This window comes from Scophthalmus maximus, chromosome 18 (assembly GCF_022379125.1).
Source record: "Scophthalmus maximus strain ysfricsl-2021 chromosome 18, ASM2237912v1, whole genome shotgun sequence".
Classification (NCBI taxonomy): domain Eukaryota; kingdom Metazoa; phylum Chordata; class Actinopteri; order Pleuronectiformes; family Scophthalmidae; genus Scophthalmus; species Scophthalmus maximus.
Window position 1 is genome coordinate 4,926,505 of NC_061532.1, and position 17,924 is coordinate 4,944,428.

General features: G+C 44.7%; 1 protein-coding gene across 1 annotated transcript in view; it reads left to right on the forward strand.

The window, feature by feature from the left end:
- Positions 1-13,549, forward strand: part of snap25a (synaptosome associated protein 25a) — a 32,389-nt gene extending 18,840 nt beyond the window's left edge. The window contains exons 4-8 of the mRNA XM_035617602.2: positions 1,863-1,911; positions 5,553-5,670; positions 10,569-10,688; positions 11,649-11,793; positions 11,903-13,549. Coding sequence (XP_035473495.1) covers positions 1,863-1,911; positions 5,553-5,670; positions 10,569-10,688; positions 11,649-11,793; positions 11,903-11,971 — 501 coding nt within the window. The 3' untranslated portion in view covers positions 11,972-13,549. The remainder of the gene's footprint in view (positions 1-1,862; positions 1,912-5,552; positions 5,671-10,568; positions 10,689-11,648; positions 11,794-11,902) is intronic.
- The last annotated feature ends 4,375 nt before the right edge of the window (positions 13,550-17,924 follow it).

Genomic DNA, 17,924 nt, shown 5'->3' on the forward strand with positions numbered 1-17,924 from the left:
AAAGCTCCTTCTGTTTAATAGGTAGAAAAAGGAAAGAAAGAAAAATCAAGGAATGACAGAAATGAGCCTGAAGGGACTGAAAGATGTACAGCATTCATTTTCATTTCTGCAGGAGGAACGGTTCCATTACCAAAATTCGCTCTGGATGTTGATTGGTCATCACCACACAAATAGCTGACGGGAAGCTGGAACTCCCCACCTTGTAGATCACATTCAGTCCCATTCATGATGTCATTAAGGATCTCTGTTATCAAAATGTAGACGTATGTGACGCGTGGTAATATGATGGTTTACCAAAAACTAATACCAGCATATAGAAACAATATCACTACACCCAAAAAATGTTTTTAATAATATGCGTCTTATGAAGGTGTCTTTCTTATTTGTCTAAATTTGCAGCATCCTCTGCCAATATGTATTAATCTGTCCGCTGGATTTGAATGAAGTAGCTTCATTGAACCGTCGACAGCCCTGTGCGGGATCATGGGTGTTTCCCCCGGGGGACACATTTCCAATCCTTTGGAATTTCTCTCGGACAGAGGCCGCCTGGATTACAGAATAACTGCTCCCCTCTCGCCTCTCGAACATCAATGAGCAGCTTTGCTCCCAAACTGCTGAGACGGCAGGGGGATGTGTGTGTAATGGTGTGTGTGTTTGTGTGTGTGTGTGTGCGACACACCATATAATCTTATTCATGGCTATCTAGCCGAGCCAGGTGCTACATCTCAGTGTGGCGGTGCGGCATTTTCTAAGAAGCACAGAGGGAAGAGTAGTATTTAGTGTCGCTAGCCATTCCTCCTCCTCCTCACCCTTTCTCTAGCAAGGGCCGACCGTCTGTGGCCGACCCGGCCTATCAGTGACTAATAGCTCCGCTGTTGACTCCTCATGCAGGGCCGCTGCTCAGACGTTTTCACAGTCAGGGAGGAATTCAAACGAACCTCTTGTGAGCTGGAGGAAAACCGTCAACCTCCATTTTGGCTTTGGAGGAAAAAAAGATGGTCTAAAGGCCCAGTCCACAGGTCTGACAGCCGCTGACTCTTGGACCGATGGGGTGTTGGGATCCCGCGTTATTAATTGCGTCGTTTGTACAAGGAAATTCAATTGCAGGGCCCTCTCCTCTGCTGTCCGCATTATTATTGCTAACCCCCTGGGAGCTGTTTCCATGTTTCCTGGTCAGGCGGAGTAGAGCAATGACCTTAGCTCCTTCCAATCAATACAAGCTCAGAATGCTGTTGTTTGGGGAGCAACATATTCTAATGTGCTCTTCCACAAGGACAGGGATGTAGACACAGGGATCACAGGGCATCAGGACGGAAAAATTGAATGCAATTTGGCCTTTTTGGGGAACAGGGTAGACCTACATCATATAGTGATTATGCGCAAAGAGATTTTCATTAGACATCGAAGGTACTAACATTTTCGGGTGGGTTTTAATGCTGCATAATTCTCTGTATTCACTCTGAAGCGGCTGGAATCTTCTCATCCAACTCTCAGCAAGAAAGCAAATAAGAATTCCACCAAGAAAAAAAAGGAAATGAATGATGTTATCTGTGCATTTCTTCGAAAACTGTGAAAGAACAATATGACTGAATCTTCAGCTGCCCTCCCGCTGTTCAATTTTTTCAATCAATTGCTGCTTTATTGCATCGGGGGAAATTCAATTTCACAGAATTTAAAACGGGAATACGGGTTTTCCAAACGCTGGGCACAAGTTGTCTTTGGTGAAAAGCGTTTATGACAGCACATATTATTAGATTCCCTAAGCGGTCGTGGCCTCATTACTGACCTCTCCTTCATTTTGTTTTTTCTCCTCCCTCCCTTCGGCCCTCCTCCCAACCTGCCCGCCTGTCCTCGGGGAGTAGAGCAAAGATGCCGGCATCAGGACTTTGGTTATGCTGGATGAGCAGGGAGGTAAGTCGGCCAGAGGGGAAGATGGCGAGTTCAGCTACAACACAGCTTTCATAACTAAGCCAGTCACGCTGAACGAAGCCGGTGTAATGATTCTGTGTGTACCCAAAGCATTGACCTATAGTCATATACCAGCAGCACCACCAGTGGCAATTTTACTCATAGATAGCGATGTTGCAAAGTATATGGTATCAAATCACCTTGTGAATGAATGAATTGCTTCACATGCAGTTGCTTTGTTTTCATTTAAATGCATATCCAAACTAATTAAATTTTTTTTTCTCCCTGTTTTGTTTTCAAAGTAACAATTTCTGATTTGTGTTTTGATGTATCACATGGCTCATTTGATTAGTCCAGCGAGCCAATTTAACTTTGGGAATTTTTCTTCCTTTTGGCTTCTGTTAACCGTTGTTTCCTTTGGCTAACATTTTTTTTTTTCTTACCTTTTTGATTTGCCCTAACTGCATTTGATTTGCCAGCAGCTTGTTTTTTTATTTTTCATTAGCTAACAAAGACAGCAAAAAAAGGAAATCTTGAAAGTGCCAAATCGTCAACAGATCCAGAGAGGAATATTTAATGCCAGCCACGTGCAGTGCCAAAACCCTACAGCTCAACAGCAAGATGAATAATTTCTCTTTCATGATCCAGTTGGGTCATTGTGTCTGCGCCTGTGGGCAGCCCGTGGCAGGGGATGACTTCTGGGCCTTTCTCAGATCTGCTTGTGCTATAACCTTCTCCCACATAACTAAGGAATGTTGCTAAGATTTTTTAAAAAATGACTAAGTTGCAGTCACAGATTTAGCAACCTTGAATTAAGTGACAACAGATTTTGATATTTTACCACAGCACTTGAAGCAAGTGAGCCTCAATACCGAAATGAGTGGCAGCAAGAGTAACACCTCCCCATAAATAGACCCCCATTATATGGCAAAGGTCTTTTCTGAAATTACTACAATTTGGAAAAACAGGTTTCAAACAGGCCAGAGAACAGCTGAACAGACCCTTCTACACCGCCGACAGGCCAGAGGTGTACAAATATGAGAGGTGAACGATCGATTTAGCTGGTAAAGACAAACATTTTCACTCCTATCAGCTCATATACTGCTTTGTACAATCCCTGGTTACATGCAGTTTGTTAATGTTAAAACCAACAGCCTGCATTAAATTATGTGGTTTACAGTGTGAAACAGACTGTTAATACTATTAAAGTGGGTAATGAAATGGTACCTTGAGCTTTGCATGGCTCTAGGAGGGGGGGGGCGACACGGACCCTCAGCTCTCCCATTGGCTGGAGGTCACGTAAACCGATCCACCAATCCTGTAAGAGGGAACCTTAATTGTACCATCATGGTTGTTCACTCGCGGGGATGAAACCTCTACCCTCCTCCTGACCGTCCTTTTCATCCCCTCATCTTAAGTAAAGGGTCTCCGGCACTATTCTGCATGCAGAGGATCACTTCTCAAAAACCAATTGCAACAGCTGACTTGACACGCAGACAGCTAAAAGCCCGAGCTGACCTCTGACCCTGTGTTGTCGACTCGTGCGCAGGCTGAAAAACCCGTAGCTGCGCAGCGCTTGATGCTGGACACGTTTGCTTCAGCTGAAATAAAAATGGAAACTTTCATCCACCGACCGTATCTTGTTAATAAGGAGTGCAGCACTCTGAGTGCTGTTACCCCACTTCCCTCTTAATAACACCGACTCGTCGTGGATCCTTTCTTAGTTGAATACATTTACATAAATGCATGCCAATCAGGGATTTTACAAACCTGAAAAAAGTCAATGAACTAGTCTTTCAATCCATATTTATCTGTGCCTCACCCTTTCACACTCTGCCTGCACCATATTTCCTTCAATCGGGATGGAAATCCATTGTACTGTGGAACCGTCACCAACCCACCATCCGCCACATCAGCTTAACAAAGGCCCCCGACGCTCATGAACCAGAATCCAGTCATATTTAAAATTCCTTTCCATTACTTTGACCATATGCAAAAAACAGACTAGGCAAGACGGACATTTTTCAGTTAAACAAGCCAGTTTTATTCTCTCCACTGTGGCAGCAAAACTTGACAATGTAAATCCCCACAACTGGTATGGGCTGGAATCTAAAGGAGAAAAAAAACGTATACGTCCACCATGCTCAAAAGGGTTAAAAGCAGATGTACTGTAATATTACTCAACGATGTAAAGCTGCTCATAAATTTGTCTTTGTTTTCACATTAGCTAACCAGGTCAAATTGTATTTGCCTTGAATTTGTTTGTAAAATAATAATAATATTATATATTATAATAATAATAAATAATGAATTATTACAATATGATTGTAGATCAGGAAATAGTGAGAAAAAAAAGACCTGTCAGCTAATGCACGGAGTAAGTAAACAGCTCTCGAGGAAGTTCGCTTTGCTTCGGTCAGGTCCACGATCAGGAATAGTAAAGGCACTTTAAGAAAATTAGCTTATTTCCTTTTTTCCCTAGTGTTAGAGATGAGAAGAGTGATTCCACTCTCATCTCTTCATGCTAAATATGAAGATAGAGACATGATTCAATTAGCTGAGCTGAGCATGAAGACTGGAGATTGGGAGTAACAGCTACCGTACCTTGGGTCTGCCCCAAGGTAACAAAATAAATAAAAAATAGTACCTTTGGGAAGATGTACCTTTGGGCAACTTTAAATTAGTTATTATTTAACCAATAAATACGAAATACAAAAACGATATGTTTTTGATTTTGGTTGTGCACAGCGGTTTCTCTCCCCAACTCCCAGATTGTGAGCTGGTGCAGGACCACGGGGCTGTTTATCCGTTTGCAGTTTTATGTTACGCTAAGCCAACCAGCAGCTGTCTCTTGCTTCATATTAAGCGTACAGAAATAGTGATATTTTTATCTAACTTTTTTGCCAGGAAGCCAGGATAAGTATATTCCCAAAACGTCAAACTGTTCCTTGACACGAAATGTTGAAAGATTTTAACTCAAAGTTCACCAGTTACTCTGAGAATATATCATATTCACTATCATTATTTGATTTGTTGTCCTTTTTACACCATTGTCTGGCCCAAAGGTTTAGTGAATGCACATAACTGTATTTGATCCCACCAAATCAACATAGTTCAGTCTTAATCTCTCACCATGACACACGCATCCAGAAGACACACCAGGATGCACACACACACACACGCACACACACACACACACACACACACGACTCAGTTACTGCTCACAATAACTCATATTTCTGTCAATCAGTCAATGAAATTCATTCCACTACTGTCATCCCTTTGTCCTGACCAGAGCAACTCGATCGTGTTGAAGATGGCATGAACCATATCAACCAAGACATGAAGGAAGCCGAGAAAAATTTAAAAGATTTAGGGAAATGCTGTGGGCTTTTCATATGTCCATGTAACAAGTAGGTACTGACAACGTGCCTCCAAGGTTCTACATATGTGGTGGCGTCCAGTTTTCCTCTTTTTTTTCTTCTTTTTTTTGTTTTTGTTTTAATTTCTTTTGTCACAGTGAGTGTCTGAAGTTGTTGTCTTCTCTCCTTTGTCCTCTCTCTCTCTCTTCCTCTCCTCTTCCTCCCTCCCTCTCTCTTCTCGTGCTTCGTTCTGTGGGGGATAAATGACTTGTGTTTAATCAGAGCAACTGGAGCGCATCGAGGAGGGAATGGACCAAATCAATAAGGACATGAAGGATGCAGAAAAGAATTTGAACGATCTAGGGAAATTCTGTGGTCTTTGCTCCTGTCCATGTAACAAGTAGGTGCTGCTTGCCTGCCTGCCTGCCTGCCATTCCAAAAACAAAAAGAAAAAAGAATGAGAATAAATATCTAAGAAATCAAATAATGACCGAGGTAGAAGTGACATCACGATGGCCATCAGCCAATAGTCCGCTCTGCTCCAGGCACAAATAGACACTGACTCCCTTTCACAGCTGTGTGAGGTGGACACAGGAGGATATGATGCTCTTTCGAATACTTTCTAATACACACACACACACAAGCACACGCATGCACGCACACACACGCACAGTATACTTTAAAGTCAAACTGAAGTTTAAATTCTCTCTACTTTCCCTGAAAGTAAAAGCACCACGAGACAAGAAAGGAAGGCTAAAATAGAAGAAACAAACGAGGAAATTTGAGGAGAAAATGACTCGATACAAGTGATATTATCTGACCACGCAAGCGAGGTCATTTTACTTGACAGGAAACCTTGAAATAAGTTGGTTAATTCTAGAAATAAGATGGATCTGATAAGTTCAAAGATGAAGATGATGAAGTAAATAACTTTTAAAACAAGATAATTCCTCTCACTTTTCCAAATCTTAGATTTTAAATCTTGGCAAGTGCAGAACCAATTTGCAGTGTATGTAAAGGAAGCTTTCTAGCTACAGCAGTATTAGAGGTTTCACTTTCATGGGTGCAAATCTCTACTCTGTAATTTCGAAAACAAAATGGAGGAATTTATGGAGTAATGTACCGAGTTAAGTACAGTAACTTACAGTGTCACTGAGTCAGGTACAGTACGGAGTGCTCAATTCACAGATGTGGGTGGGATATATTTACTGATTACTCAAGCAAAACACATTTTTGTAATTTCAGTTTGACTTTAAAGCAACGTCCAACATCCTATGCAGACACACGTCTCGGATATCTGCGGGCACATGCAGCGGCCCTTGGGTCCTCACAGAGATTCTCCACTGGATTGGCCTCCAGAGATACAGTGTCTGCACAGTTCATAGCTCCACAGCTGGCGAGCGTCCCATAGTGCCGTCGCTCTGAGCCGTCGCTACCCGAACGGCCTCTGAGGAGTAGCGCTGATGCTTCCAAATTGCAGACTGTATCGATCAACCGGCACTCTTTTCCAAACTTGTATATCTCTTTCCCGCTGCCTTTTGTGCAGTGGAACCAGACATGTGCATGTGGACCAAAATTCCCATAAATCCAAGCTCAAAAAGTCCAGTCCTCCACATAAGCTCTCCTCCACTCAGCCAAGGCCACAGTTCATCAATAAGTGCCTCTCTTAACACCCTCCTACCAAGTGCCCTTCTCCAAAAGTGCCCCATTCTCTAAGCTTCCACTCCTCCAAACGCCGCCTTTATAATGGGAGTCCTATACGTGCTGGTGAAGCCATTGCAGAAGTCCCTCTTGTTCCATTTGTACGGATTTCCTCCTGAAGGGTGTAAATGCGAAGCGATGGGACAAAGGGTACTTCTACAGTGATATCACACCAGCTGTTGGCTAGTTCCCAGCTGTGCAATTCCGCTTAGATTCATCCAAAAGAGCAGGGCTGGGGCTCCCCAAGCATCTTGGCACTCAGATCATTTTATGTGTCGACCCAGCCTGCGAAATTCAGTGATCTTGGTTCCAAAATGCCTTTTGGTCAGCCTGGTCCGGGACTGTTTGACACTTCTCCTCATCTGCATGATCTCTGCCACCACCGCACCGCTCTAACATCCAGTAGTATCCTCACCTTTTTTCGCAGGCGACAAGACCGTTTTCTTTCCCTCTGAGCACCCCCCCCCCTCCCCCCACCGCCACCATTTTTGAACCACCGAGCGCCAATGACATGGAATGACTGGCGAGCATGACCCTTTGAATGCTCATGCATGCTTGACAATGCAACTCATAACAGCAATGCTACACATGAAGACGCTATAGGATGCCGATATTAACAATGGAATGATGTTGATGATGTTGATGATGAACAAATGTTTTATTTACCATTAGCAGTAGAGAGCCAAGAGGGTCGATGGTTCGATCTCCGGCACCTCCAGCCCGCGTGCCGATGTGTCCTTGGGCAAGACACTTAACTCTAAATTGCCCCCGACACTGTATGAATGAACTATGATAGAATCAGCGCTGTTTATAGAGGCGTGTGTTTGAATGGGTGAGTGTAAAGCGATTTGAGTGGTTGATAAGATTAGAAAAGTGCTACCTGAATACAGTCCGTTTCCAAAAAAGGATCTAGTTTAAAACGGATAAATAAAAAAATCATAGAAGGTAAATAAAAGGCAATATTGTAGTTATATACAGCAGAATTCTTAGTGTCTTAAACTGCCAAATTATCCAAACAATAAAAAACAATCCAAGCACTTTCAGGCTGTTAACCCAGCCATGAATTGGTCATTTTATAAATCTGGACAAAAAAAATCGATGACAGTGCTTGCGTGAGAATGAAACAAAGGACGAGAAGAGGAGAACGCTACGTGAGATCGCCAAATGCGAGAAGGAAGGATGTGAACACATCACACGGAGAGGGAAAAAATGACAGTGTGACACATTCAGAGGAGAAACAGGAGTGATCCGTGTTGTTCCTCGTAGGCGCTGGAAACTGGGCGAGGACACGTGCGCCGTGAGATACTTTCAGGGACGTGGTCCTATGGGCGCTGCGCGGGGCGCCCTCGTCTGCACATGGCTCCGCGTGGCGCGGCGGTGCAGCCCACCGCGGCCCTCGTTCTTTTTCCTCCCTCTGGTTCCGCTGCAGTGTCTCTGCGGTGCCACCTCTCCCGCAGAGCGCTCTGCCGACTCAGCCCCCGGCCTGCACTGGCCGGCCAGCGCTCTCGTCCGCTGAGACCCCTCTCCTGGACCGCGTGCATGTATGGTCAGCGCGTCGGAAAGTGGCATGATAGCCTGCTGGGACATCGGAGAAAAAACCGAACGCATACGCGGAGGGACGCTAGAATCCGAAAGTTATTCCGTCATACGTGCTCACATATTTCTTTAAACCCTTCAGTGTGCAGACTGTCTTTCACAATTAGCTGACTCTAGTTGTTTTTTCGGGGGCGCTTAACGCCTATCAGATTCGGGCTGTCTGCGTGCCACTGTGAGTGGACTTTGATTGGTGGACGGCTCGACTCGCAGGTCCCTCGGGGAATGGATTAGATAGGGGGAGTTTTACGACGGGATCTGCAGTTCTCGTAGGATCTAATCAGATCATCTCGGTTCAAACGCCGCAAAACTGATTAGGGCAGTGCATTATATCCATTCGGAGGCTGTAGGCAAGCGAACTGCAAAGGAGAACTCACTGGATATCGGAGGGGAAGTGAGAGAGACCACCGCACGTCCACTAACGGAAAATGTGAACGAGAAGAGCAAAAAACACAAAACAAAGAAAAACAAAGTGGGCAGACACAGAAAAAATGGACTCAGGCAAGGGTAGCATGTGTGTTTACCACACTGGCGTGCGTCAGCAGGGAACGGGGAGCTCGGCGAAGCCTTCGCCTCAGTCCATTTCTATTAATAAAAGCCGTGTGGGAGGCCGAGCCATCGCCATTCCCGGTGCAGCTGGAGCACATCCACCCAGCGCCTCCAAGGTTACGCAAAAAACTCAGCCACTGGCGCTGCAACACGGGCAAAGGAAATATTGTCGAAAATCAATCGAATGTGTCATGATATCAGAGTTAGGGTGCGTCCGTTCGTCCCCCGCTTGGCCCTACCCCTCAGTTTTGCGCGTTCCCACCTCGGGGTAGGGTGTCCCATTTCTTTTGAAGATCAAGGGGTAGGGGGATATCTGCCCCTTCCAACGTAGGGTGGTCAGATGCTGACTGCGGACCCTGCTCGCAAGGGGAAGGATGTGTGGCTGCCCTGCCTCCAGAAGTGTGTTCCAAAAGAAAAAACTAAAAGAGCATATTAAGAGTATGAAAAATGTATCTCTAACTGATATCTACCCCCTCCGTCCCGACTCTGTGCCGGAGCCGTGCAGCCGAGCTGCGATTGCATGTGGCGCTGGCACAGCTGTGTATTGTCGGGACACTTTTCTGCTCTCGACGCAGAAGCAGACGGGGCCTTCGGTTCGCTCTTTTTCACTCCTCTGCCACCTGACATCCCTGCTTCATCCAGAGACACGAACCTGGAAGAGCAGTGATGTAAAAAAACAAAACAAATCCAGGGTGGGAGGGGGGGATCACTAGATCTGGGAATAGTTAACCAAGCTGTAACTCTCTGTTGACTCCCTCCAGTTCCTTGTTTTATTTTGTTTCCTCAAGTCTTTTTCGCAGTTTGTTCTCCACATTGATCGTCGTCCTCCCCCCCCGTCCCCCACCCCAACAATGTGACAGTCCTGTACACTCTGTGTGTTGTGTGTCTGCCAAAAGCTCACGTCTTCTCTGTTTTCTGTCACACTGGGGCATTCGACTGTGGGAGTGGAGTGGGCTTTATCATTGCAACAATACTGACGTGTCAGTAGGATGGTTACATGTTCTTAAAAAAAGAAAGGATCGTTGATGTCGAAGCTATTTGAATGCATGCTTTGATTGTACAGAACACACAGATGTGACTCAGCATATTAGGCTTGCCTGATTCTGAACTGTATGTTATATACCTAAACGATATAACATCACACACATTATGATTGTGTAACAACAGAACGAGCCTGCACCAACCAGTCCACGCCTGCTACGCTTTGCTTGACGTAGTCTAGTCCCCACCATGTATTTATGTGCCGAATGCATGAAGCCAAATGACAACTTTGTGTCAGCCGACCACACCACACACTGACGTGCTTGTTGCAGTACCTCAAACCCAAAGGCCCGTCTTTGTAGACTTTGACGAGATGGTCAGGTCGGCCGGGTCGAGGTAAATGACAAGCAGCCGCCGGTTCCGACGGTCGAGTAACTGTCCCTCCTCGTCCTCCCTATCGCTGCCGGCGGCCAGGATGAAGAGCGGAGCCAGCAAGGCCTGGGGGAACAACCAGGACGGGGTGGTGGCCAGCCAGCCCGCCCGCGTGGTGGACGAGCGCGAACAGATGGCCATCAGCGGAGGCTTCATCCGCAGGTGAGGGGGGGGGGGTTTGGGTGAAGGGTAGACGTTAGATTCCAGGGCTCAGAGTAGGTCACATCATGTCACGTGACCGGCCAGCGCCGTACGTCGTGAACGTACAAGCCAGTCCGCATCGACTCCACGATTTGCTGTGTTTCTCTTGTTCTACCTCCTGTCGTTTATGTGGATCTTAGGGTTACCAAGAGTAAGACAATGTCACTTCTCGGCACTATGTAAATCACAGTGCAACTGTCGTGTTTTGCGTTAAGCAACAGGCCTCAGCGGGTCAGAACAGAAGGTGCGCGTCAGTCGAGGACAGTGGAGAAAACTGGAGTTGAGTGGAAATGAGGAGAGGCACAGAGGAGGTGAAGAGATTAATTACTTCTTCCTGTCAGCCCACTTGCGGTGAAAAGTGGATTGCCTCATTTGCTGGAGACAGACTAGAGAATGTTCAGTGAACACTATCAACAAGCTGCTCAAACGTCCTGTTCTGTTAACCATCACCAAAGTGATTGTATTACATTGGTCTGTCGAGTCAAACTGAGTTTGATTTTCCTATTCAGTCACGAGATATATATAATCCAGATACATACCCAGATCAGCCACAGCATTTATAGAAATAACTGTTTTTTTTATGTTGTGGCTGAAATTTTGTAAATTGACATACTGGGCATGATGCTTGTTGTAAAAATACATTTTAAAGCTTCATGAGAGAACACGGCATGTAGAGCAGAATATAAACTTCCGCGCAGAGGATTCTCCTTCCGTCCAGATGCCTGGTCTGAGGTCAGACTCTGTACCTCAGAGATGTAAAAAGAGTAAGAAGGATCAGAGGTAAAATATGGATGAGAATGTCACAGGGCGAGTGGGCAAGGCCTTTCTAAACCCTGTCAACGTGGCAATATGTGGTGTTCGTGGCCTGGTGTTTATACAGACACGACCTCTAACCTTGACTGTGTGTGTGTGTGTGTTTAGGGTAACAGAGGATGCCCGGGAAAATGAGATGGACGAGAACCTCGAGCAGGTGGGTGGCATCATCGGCAACCTGCGCCACATGGCCCTGGACATGGGCAACGAGATCGACACCCAGAATCGCCAGATCGACAGGATCATGGAGAAGGTACACACTCGGCAAGATCCCAGATTCAACGGCTTTAACACGATCAAATGTTTGGATCAGGTGAAACTGATATTCTTTCTCCCCCCTCTCTCCTTTTCCCCTCGCCCAGGCTGACTCCAACAAGACCAGGATTGACGAGGCCAACCAGCGCGCCACAAAGATGCTGGGCAGTGGCTAAACGCCCCGGAGCCCAGAGCGTCGGCGGTCCCCGCGGCGTCCCGCGCCGCACATCGACAGGCGCTGACATGCTTTCATCTCGGTATTGACCTTCTAGGTTTGCACACATGCACATATCACCTCCCCTCCCCATTGTAAATGTTGTTCTGTGTGTCGTCTGTCAAGCTTTTTCAAGATGATTGTCCTCGTAAAAACAATGATTTCTTATACTCCGTATATCATTCTTTCCAAAGGTTGTATATAGTGCTGACTTGATGGCTCTCTAGCTCACCTGTGAAGTTTTTATTCTCTTTATCAATATATATATATATATATATATGTATATCATATATTATTATATATCATATATAATATATATATATATATATATATATATATATAAGAACACTGCTCTGGATGACAAGTATATAATAGGAATGCTATACAAGCTGTTTGTTTTTTATTTCCCTTCCGTTTCAGTATCTCAGTATCGTCCTAGTAAAACTGTGTCATTCCATTTAGGCTACTGTCATGCTCCTTATTTTGGTGTTGTCACAAAAAAAGGGGAGAGGGCCAATGGGAAGTCAAAACTTGCTGAGTGACGGTACAGACGAATACGGAGAGATTGCAAAGAGCACTTACAATCAAAAGGCAGTCGTTGGGTACGTTTTCCCTCATCGCAATCATACTGTTCATACTGAGTTCCTGTTTTAGACAATGTGCAACTAGACTCTCTGTAGCTGTATTAGACATTGCATTCCAAGTGGTGTGAATTGTGCGTTCTCTGCATGACAAATGGTAGATTTTAGTCTTATAAATAAAACCTGTCTGAAAAAATATATATAAAAAATGACAACACGGCAGTAGCAAATTGACAAAACGCATGCTCAGTATTAGGACACAGTTGATCGTTCCATACCCCTGCAAGTTTGCAATAGTGCCACTCTTTCTGTCTCGATATATTTACCGACTGTGACCATCTCGTTGTACAATAATGCAAAAGGGATCAAAAGGAGTGAGTTCATGGTGAAAAATACGAGGACTTGGGGTTGTATTGCAAAAAAAGACCTGTTTTCTAAATGATTATGCAGTTCAGTGATGAAGATGTTGATTATGTGCTGAAAGAGAAGGACTGGTTGTGTACTGTAACATAGGTTTTGGATGCTCTGAAAAAAAAATTAAAAAAATAAACATTTGCAATGTAAAGCAAAGACGCATATTTCTGAGAGACCTTACTTTTATAAGAAGACTGTACCTGTAAGTTTATTCTCCCCGTGTCGGTTTGTTATTGGTAAAGAAAATTAATGACAATGTTGAATAACAATGATAACTATACTCTGAAACAAAAAATACATACAAAAGGGTTTGTTTTTTTTGTTGCTTCTGTACTTTAGAGCTATGCACACCAAAATCGCCAAAAATGTTGAGTAGTTAGAGTACGGTGATTCAATACCTGAACCCGAATGACACAATAGGTCCAACTGTGAGATTGATGTCCTCGACGCATGTAATATTAACGACCCCCTCTCTGTATCCCGTCAGTGTGTGAAGTGGTGGACATTTTGTAGCTAGCTGAATTGATTAAAAGTAATAAACCCTAGACGCGCCCGTGTCTGTCTTCATTGCTCCTTGGAGTCAAGAGGCTTGTGCGTCTCTCTGTAAATACGGGGGGCGATATTTACAGAGAATGCCACTCGGTTTGAGCATTTTGTACACGTAGATGTAGATGTGCAAAGGCGTTTGGCAGACACTCCGCCTAGAATGTTACCAAAACCGTGATTAATACACTGACAGATTGACCAAGATAGAAGATTTCGATATTTACAACGGCCGTGTGCAACTACAGTGTGATATGCAAGAGGGGCAACGACTAGAAAGACATCCTGAAAGTAAATACAGAAAACTGGAGTAACCATCGAGGTGTTTTCACTCACCCTGGTTGAAGAAGTAGGTTTTCTGGGGGTTCTTTAAAGAAGCAACACACGCGCGTTTAATTTCTCCATAATTTATCAATGTGCCGGCGAAAAAAATTATACAGCTGACCGAAAATGATGAATTATATATATCTATATGATTTGTAAAGAAATCCTGTCGATAAGAAAGGAATTAGATTCTTGTAATTTGCATGTTACGTGTCCTCCTACAAAGACATTTCACTTTTGTTGAATCATTTGTTTTGATCAATACAAGACTAAAGTGTAAAAATGAAAAAGATATGTCCCGTTTGCCGTCTGCGTGCTTGGCTCAGCTGACTGGCCGCTGGCTAAAGCCTTCACATTCACTACACAGACATGAGGGTGGCATCAATCTTCTCATCCGACTCTAGACAAGACAGCAATAAAGAATGACAAACACGAAACAGAAGTATCCAAAATCAATACTGTAGCTTGTTATTCCTTCTTTGTGCATAAGCATCCAAAGGAAATATTGCGCATGAAAGGTGTGTTCTCTCACGCAAAACATAGTTTCTCGCTGTGGGAGCGGGGGGTGTTGTGTGGGAGGCCGGTGATGATCGAGAAAAGGAATGCTCTCGGCAACTAGAGGAATTTAGTTTTAGTTCTGGCCGTGCAGCGTTTGTGCTAGACTGTAGTCTGAGTAAAACTATTAATGTTAAAGATGGATATGTAGCATTTGATAAAGTGTAAAGCCGCTATAATGACTAATGAGACACACACATTTTCAGTCATTGGCATCTAATAGGCTGCAGATTTTCTCCACAAAGCTGCAGAATGAAAATGAACAGTTCAGCAGGACTAACGGAAAACCTGTGCACAAAGTTTCATGCCAGTGCATTTTCGGATAAGTCCGTCACAGACAAGCACGTGTGGACGTGGATGGACAAAAAGACTGAAGAACGGAGAACGAACAGAGGTAAACATACTTGACGTCCGCTCACTGGCTGGAGGTAAAATGAGAGAATAACAGAAAGCGTGCAAACTATAAATCAACACCACCACCTTCATTCATTCATTCATTCATCGTCTACCGCTTTATCCATTTAAGGGTCGCGGGGGGTCGCTGGAGCCAATCCCAGCTAACATTGAGCGAGAGGCGGGGTACACCCTGGACAGGACGCCAGCCTATCACAGGGCAACACCACCACCTTTGTCTTTTTTATTTTTTTGCTTTAAAATAGGACAGAGTTTAGATTAAAAGGTGCATTTCACGAATAGAGATCAAACAGAACACCAAACCACATTTCTACCGAGGAATATTTTCCATTGTGTCTTAGGAAATTGTTTGATAAATGTCTATTTTCTACTGCTTTGTTGGCAGTATAGCCTTCTTTAGTCAAAAGTACAGGAAGCATTTCTGTAGTAGGCTAAATATTCGATTAATGGACTCAAGTCGCAGCTATAAAATACCTCAACCATAACTACAATTTGCCAAACCCTGAGGCCTCAACTCAACTTGGCAGGCACTGGGTTGACAGGTGTCAGGTATATTCACCGTCTGTACTGGAGAATCTGAGTCACTCATCGAGTTGTGTCATCCCTTTGTCGTGCTTTGTTTTGCCAGTGGGGAAATTCAGCTAATCGAGCCATTCTGACGTGAACAGAGGAGGGACAATACCAGGGAACTGTAACATCAATCGAGACGCTATGGCGATAGGCTCGGTGAGACTGCTGTCACTCAGGATCCTGATTTTAAGTACTTTGAGCCAGTTTCGAAAAAAACCTTAGGCCAGATCCGTTTGTTCAGATCAAAGAAAAACAGTTGCGGCTCAGAGGAGGTTGTGACGTGAGAAAGACTCCTGAGAAAGACAGTGAAAACAAATGCTGCAACACTGCTCAATCTCCCCCTGTCTCTCTCTCTCTGTCAATAATAACCTTAAGTAGACCAGAGGACGGTACGAGATTCACTATGGATTGTTCTGGATCCTGGGGAAAATTCGGCCATGCCGTCTCCCCCACTGCTTCATGGGGTTAGTTCGCTGGTCCATCCATCCCTCCACCGACTTCGAAGGCAGGGCCCCGGATGGATGCGCAGAGGTGAAACGAGACAGGTGCTTGACCCAGGAAGTGCTGACGCACAAGGGCACGGCTGCAGGTTGGCGCAGCACTTTTGACTGATGCAACACTGCATTACCCCCTCCACTCGTCCCCCTTCAGTGTTGTTCTCCACTCGCCCTCCGGTCTTCTCTCTGCTCTGAGCGGTGTCTGCAGCCTCCTGACACTGTCCGGGCTTCAGGTTTTGTCGGGAGTCAGCAAATATATAGCCTGCGGGGACACACACACACACACACACACACTTGCCTTGACACATTGTCAAATCCAAAGGAACAAATGATTTTCCACAGACCTACTACAGATGCCTGAAACACGCACCTTTAATAGGGGACTGCACACACACAAATATCCATATATATATTATATATATAAATATGCTTAATATATTTCTAATCAAACAGATTTGAACACACTAAGAATATTATATTATTGTGCAGCACCATTTAATGGCTGCAGTGTTGCAGGCCCCAACCCGCTCCACATTAAATCAATTTGATTACTGCAAAAACAGAAGGTGACCAGAGGGAGCGCTTACAGAACAGATTTTTATCACCTGAATGGGTCAATAATCAATCATTAATGGGCCAGGTCACATTCATGAATGTGTGTCATTTGCAATATTTGTAAATCTGTTATTTTATAATATCAATTGAAATATGAAAGGTATCTAAACTAGGTTGTGAAACACACGTGTCCTTACCGTTAAAGTTTTTAATTGTGAGCATGCGATGTTTTTATATATTTTCATTTGTCAACCTTTTCCATCTTTACATTTTTTTAAAAACCATTTCCGATGCCGTGGCGATCTTGCGAGATTTGATCGAAAGCTTTTTATGGAATCGGAAGAAAGGAAAAATATTTTTGTCTTTTTAACAAACAAAAAAAGATTTTGATGGACATATCTCTTGTCTATGCAACACATCGATGCCAATGTGAAGGGTTAAGATGAGGTCTGTTGTTTGATATCCTGAAATATGATGCTATTATTGCAAACCTGGTGGTGGAACACGCTTCGGCAAAGGCTGTTCTCCACTGAGGTCAGGGCCAATGAACCCAGTTAGAGTTCGGGCTGATCATTCCTAAGGCAGAAGGGGGGGGGGGCGGCCGAGGTGAGGGGTCTGACATGAATATCTGCACAGCCACAATGGCGGACCGGAGACGTGCATGGCCAAGAGCGAGAGGGGTGGGGCCGGTGCTCACTGTTACGCAATAGGAAAACCACTGCAATCGCTCCCCCCTCTCCCTCATTCTTGTACATCCACACAGGGGCAGACACATCCCACCTCATCCCCTCCCTCCAACAGCTCCTCATCACACTTAGACATTGTTTAACATACAGACACTGCACACTGCACACTGCACACACACACACACACACACGACTACAAACATGCTATCTTTGTATATGTGTATGTCCTGTATATTTATACTGTTAAAGTGAGAGAGCTGTTTTATTGGAGTGGTGGTGACAGCTGGGGGGAGGGAGGCACATGAGACAGAGAGGGAGATGACAATGACTCACAGCGAGGAGAGTGAAAAGCCGCCAGCTCTCGTTAACCTTGACATCCTCCTCCTCCTCACAATGACCTTCTCCTGATCGCGTCCCTGTTTCTCCAGGTTTCTTCTTTTTTTTGGTCACTGGTGCAGCCTCAGTCTTTCTTTTTCTCTTCATTGAGGCCATGAGGCCACTGCTCTCCTCAAAGGCACCAAATGACCTCTACTGTCGCGCAGAGGGCCGGCGCGCCAAGCACATTTTTGTCAGGGACGAAGAGCGAAGCAAACACTGGCACCTGGTGGTAAAAGAAAAGAATTATAGTGATAAAGGGTTTGTGGTTTGTATCAGCGTCATCGGCATCTACGCACGTTTGAAAACAGCGATTCATGTGATTCCTTTCATATGCATGAAATGGAAAAGTGGGTCAGCTGTTAAAAAGACCAAATCCCAGCACATCACAGGAGGAAACG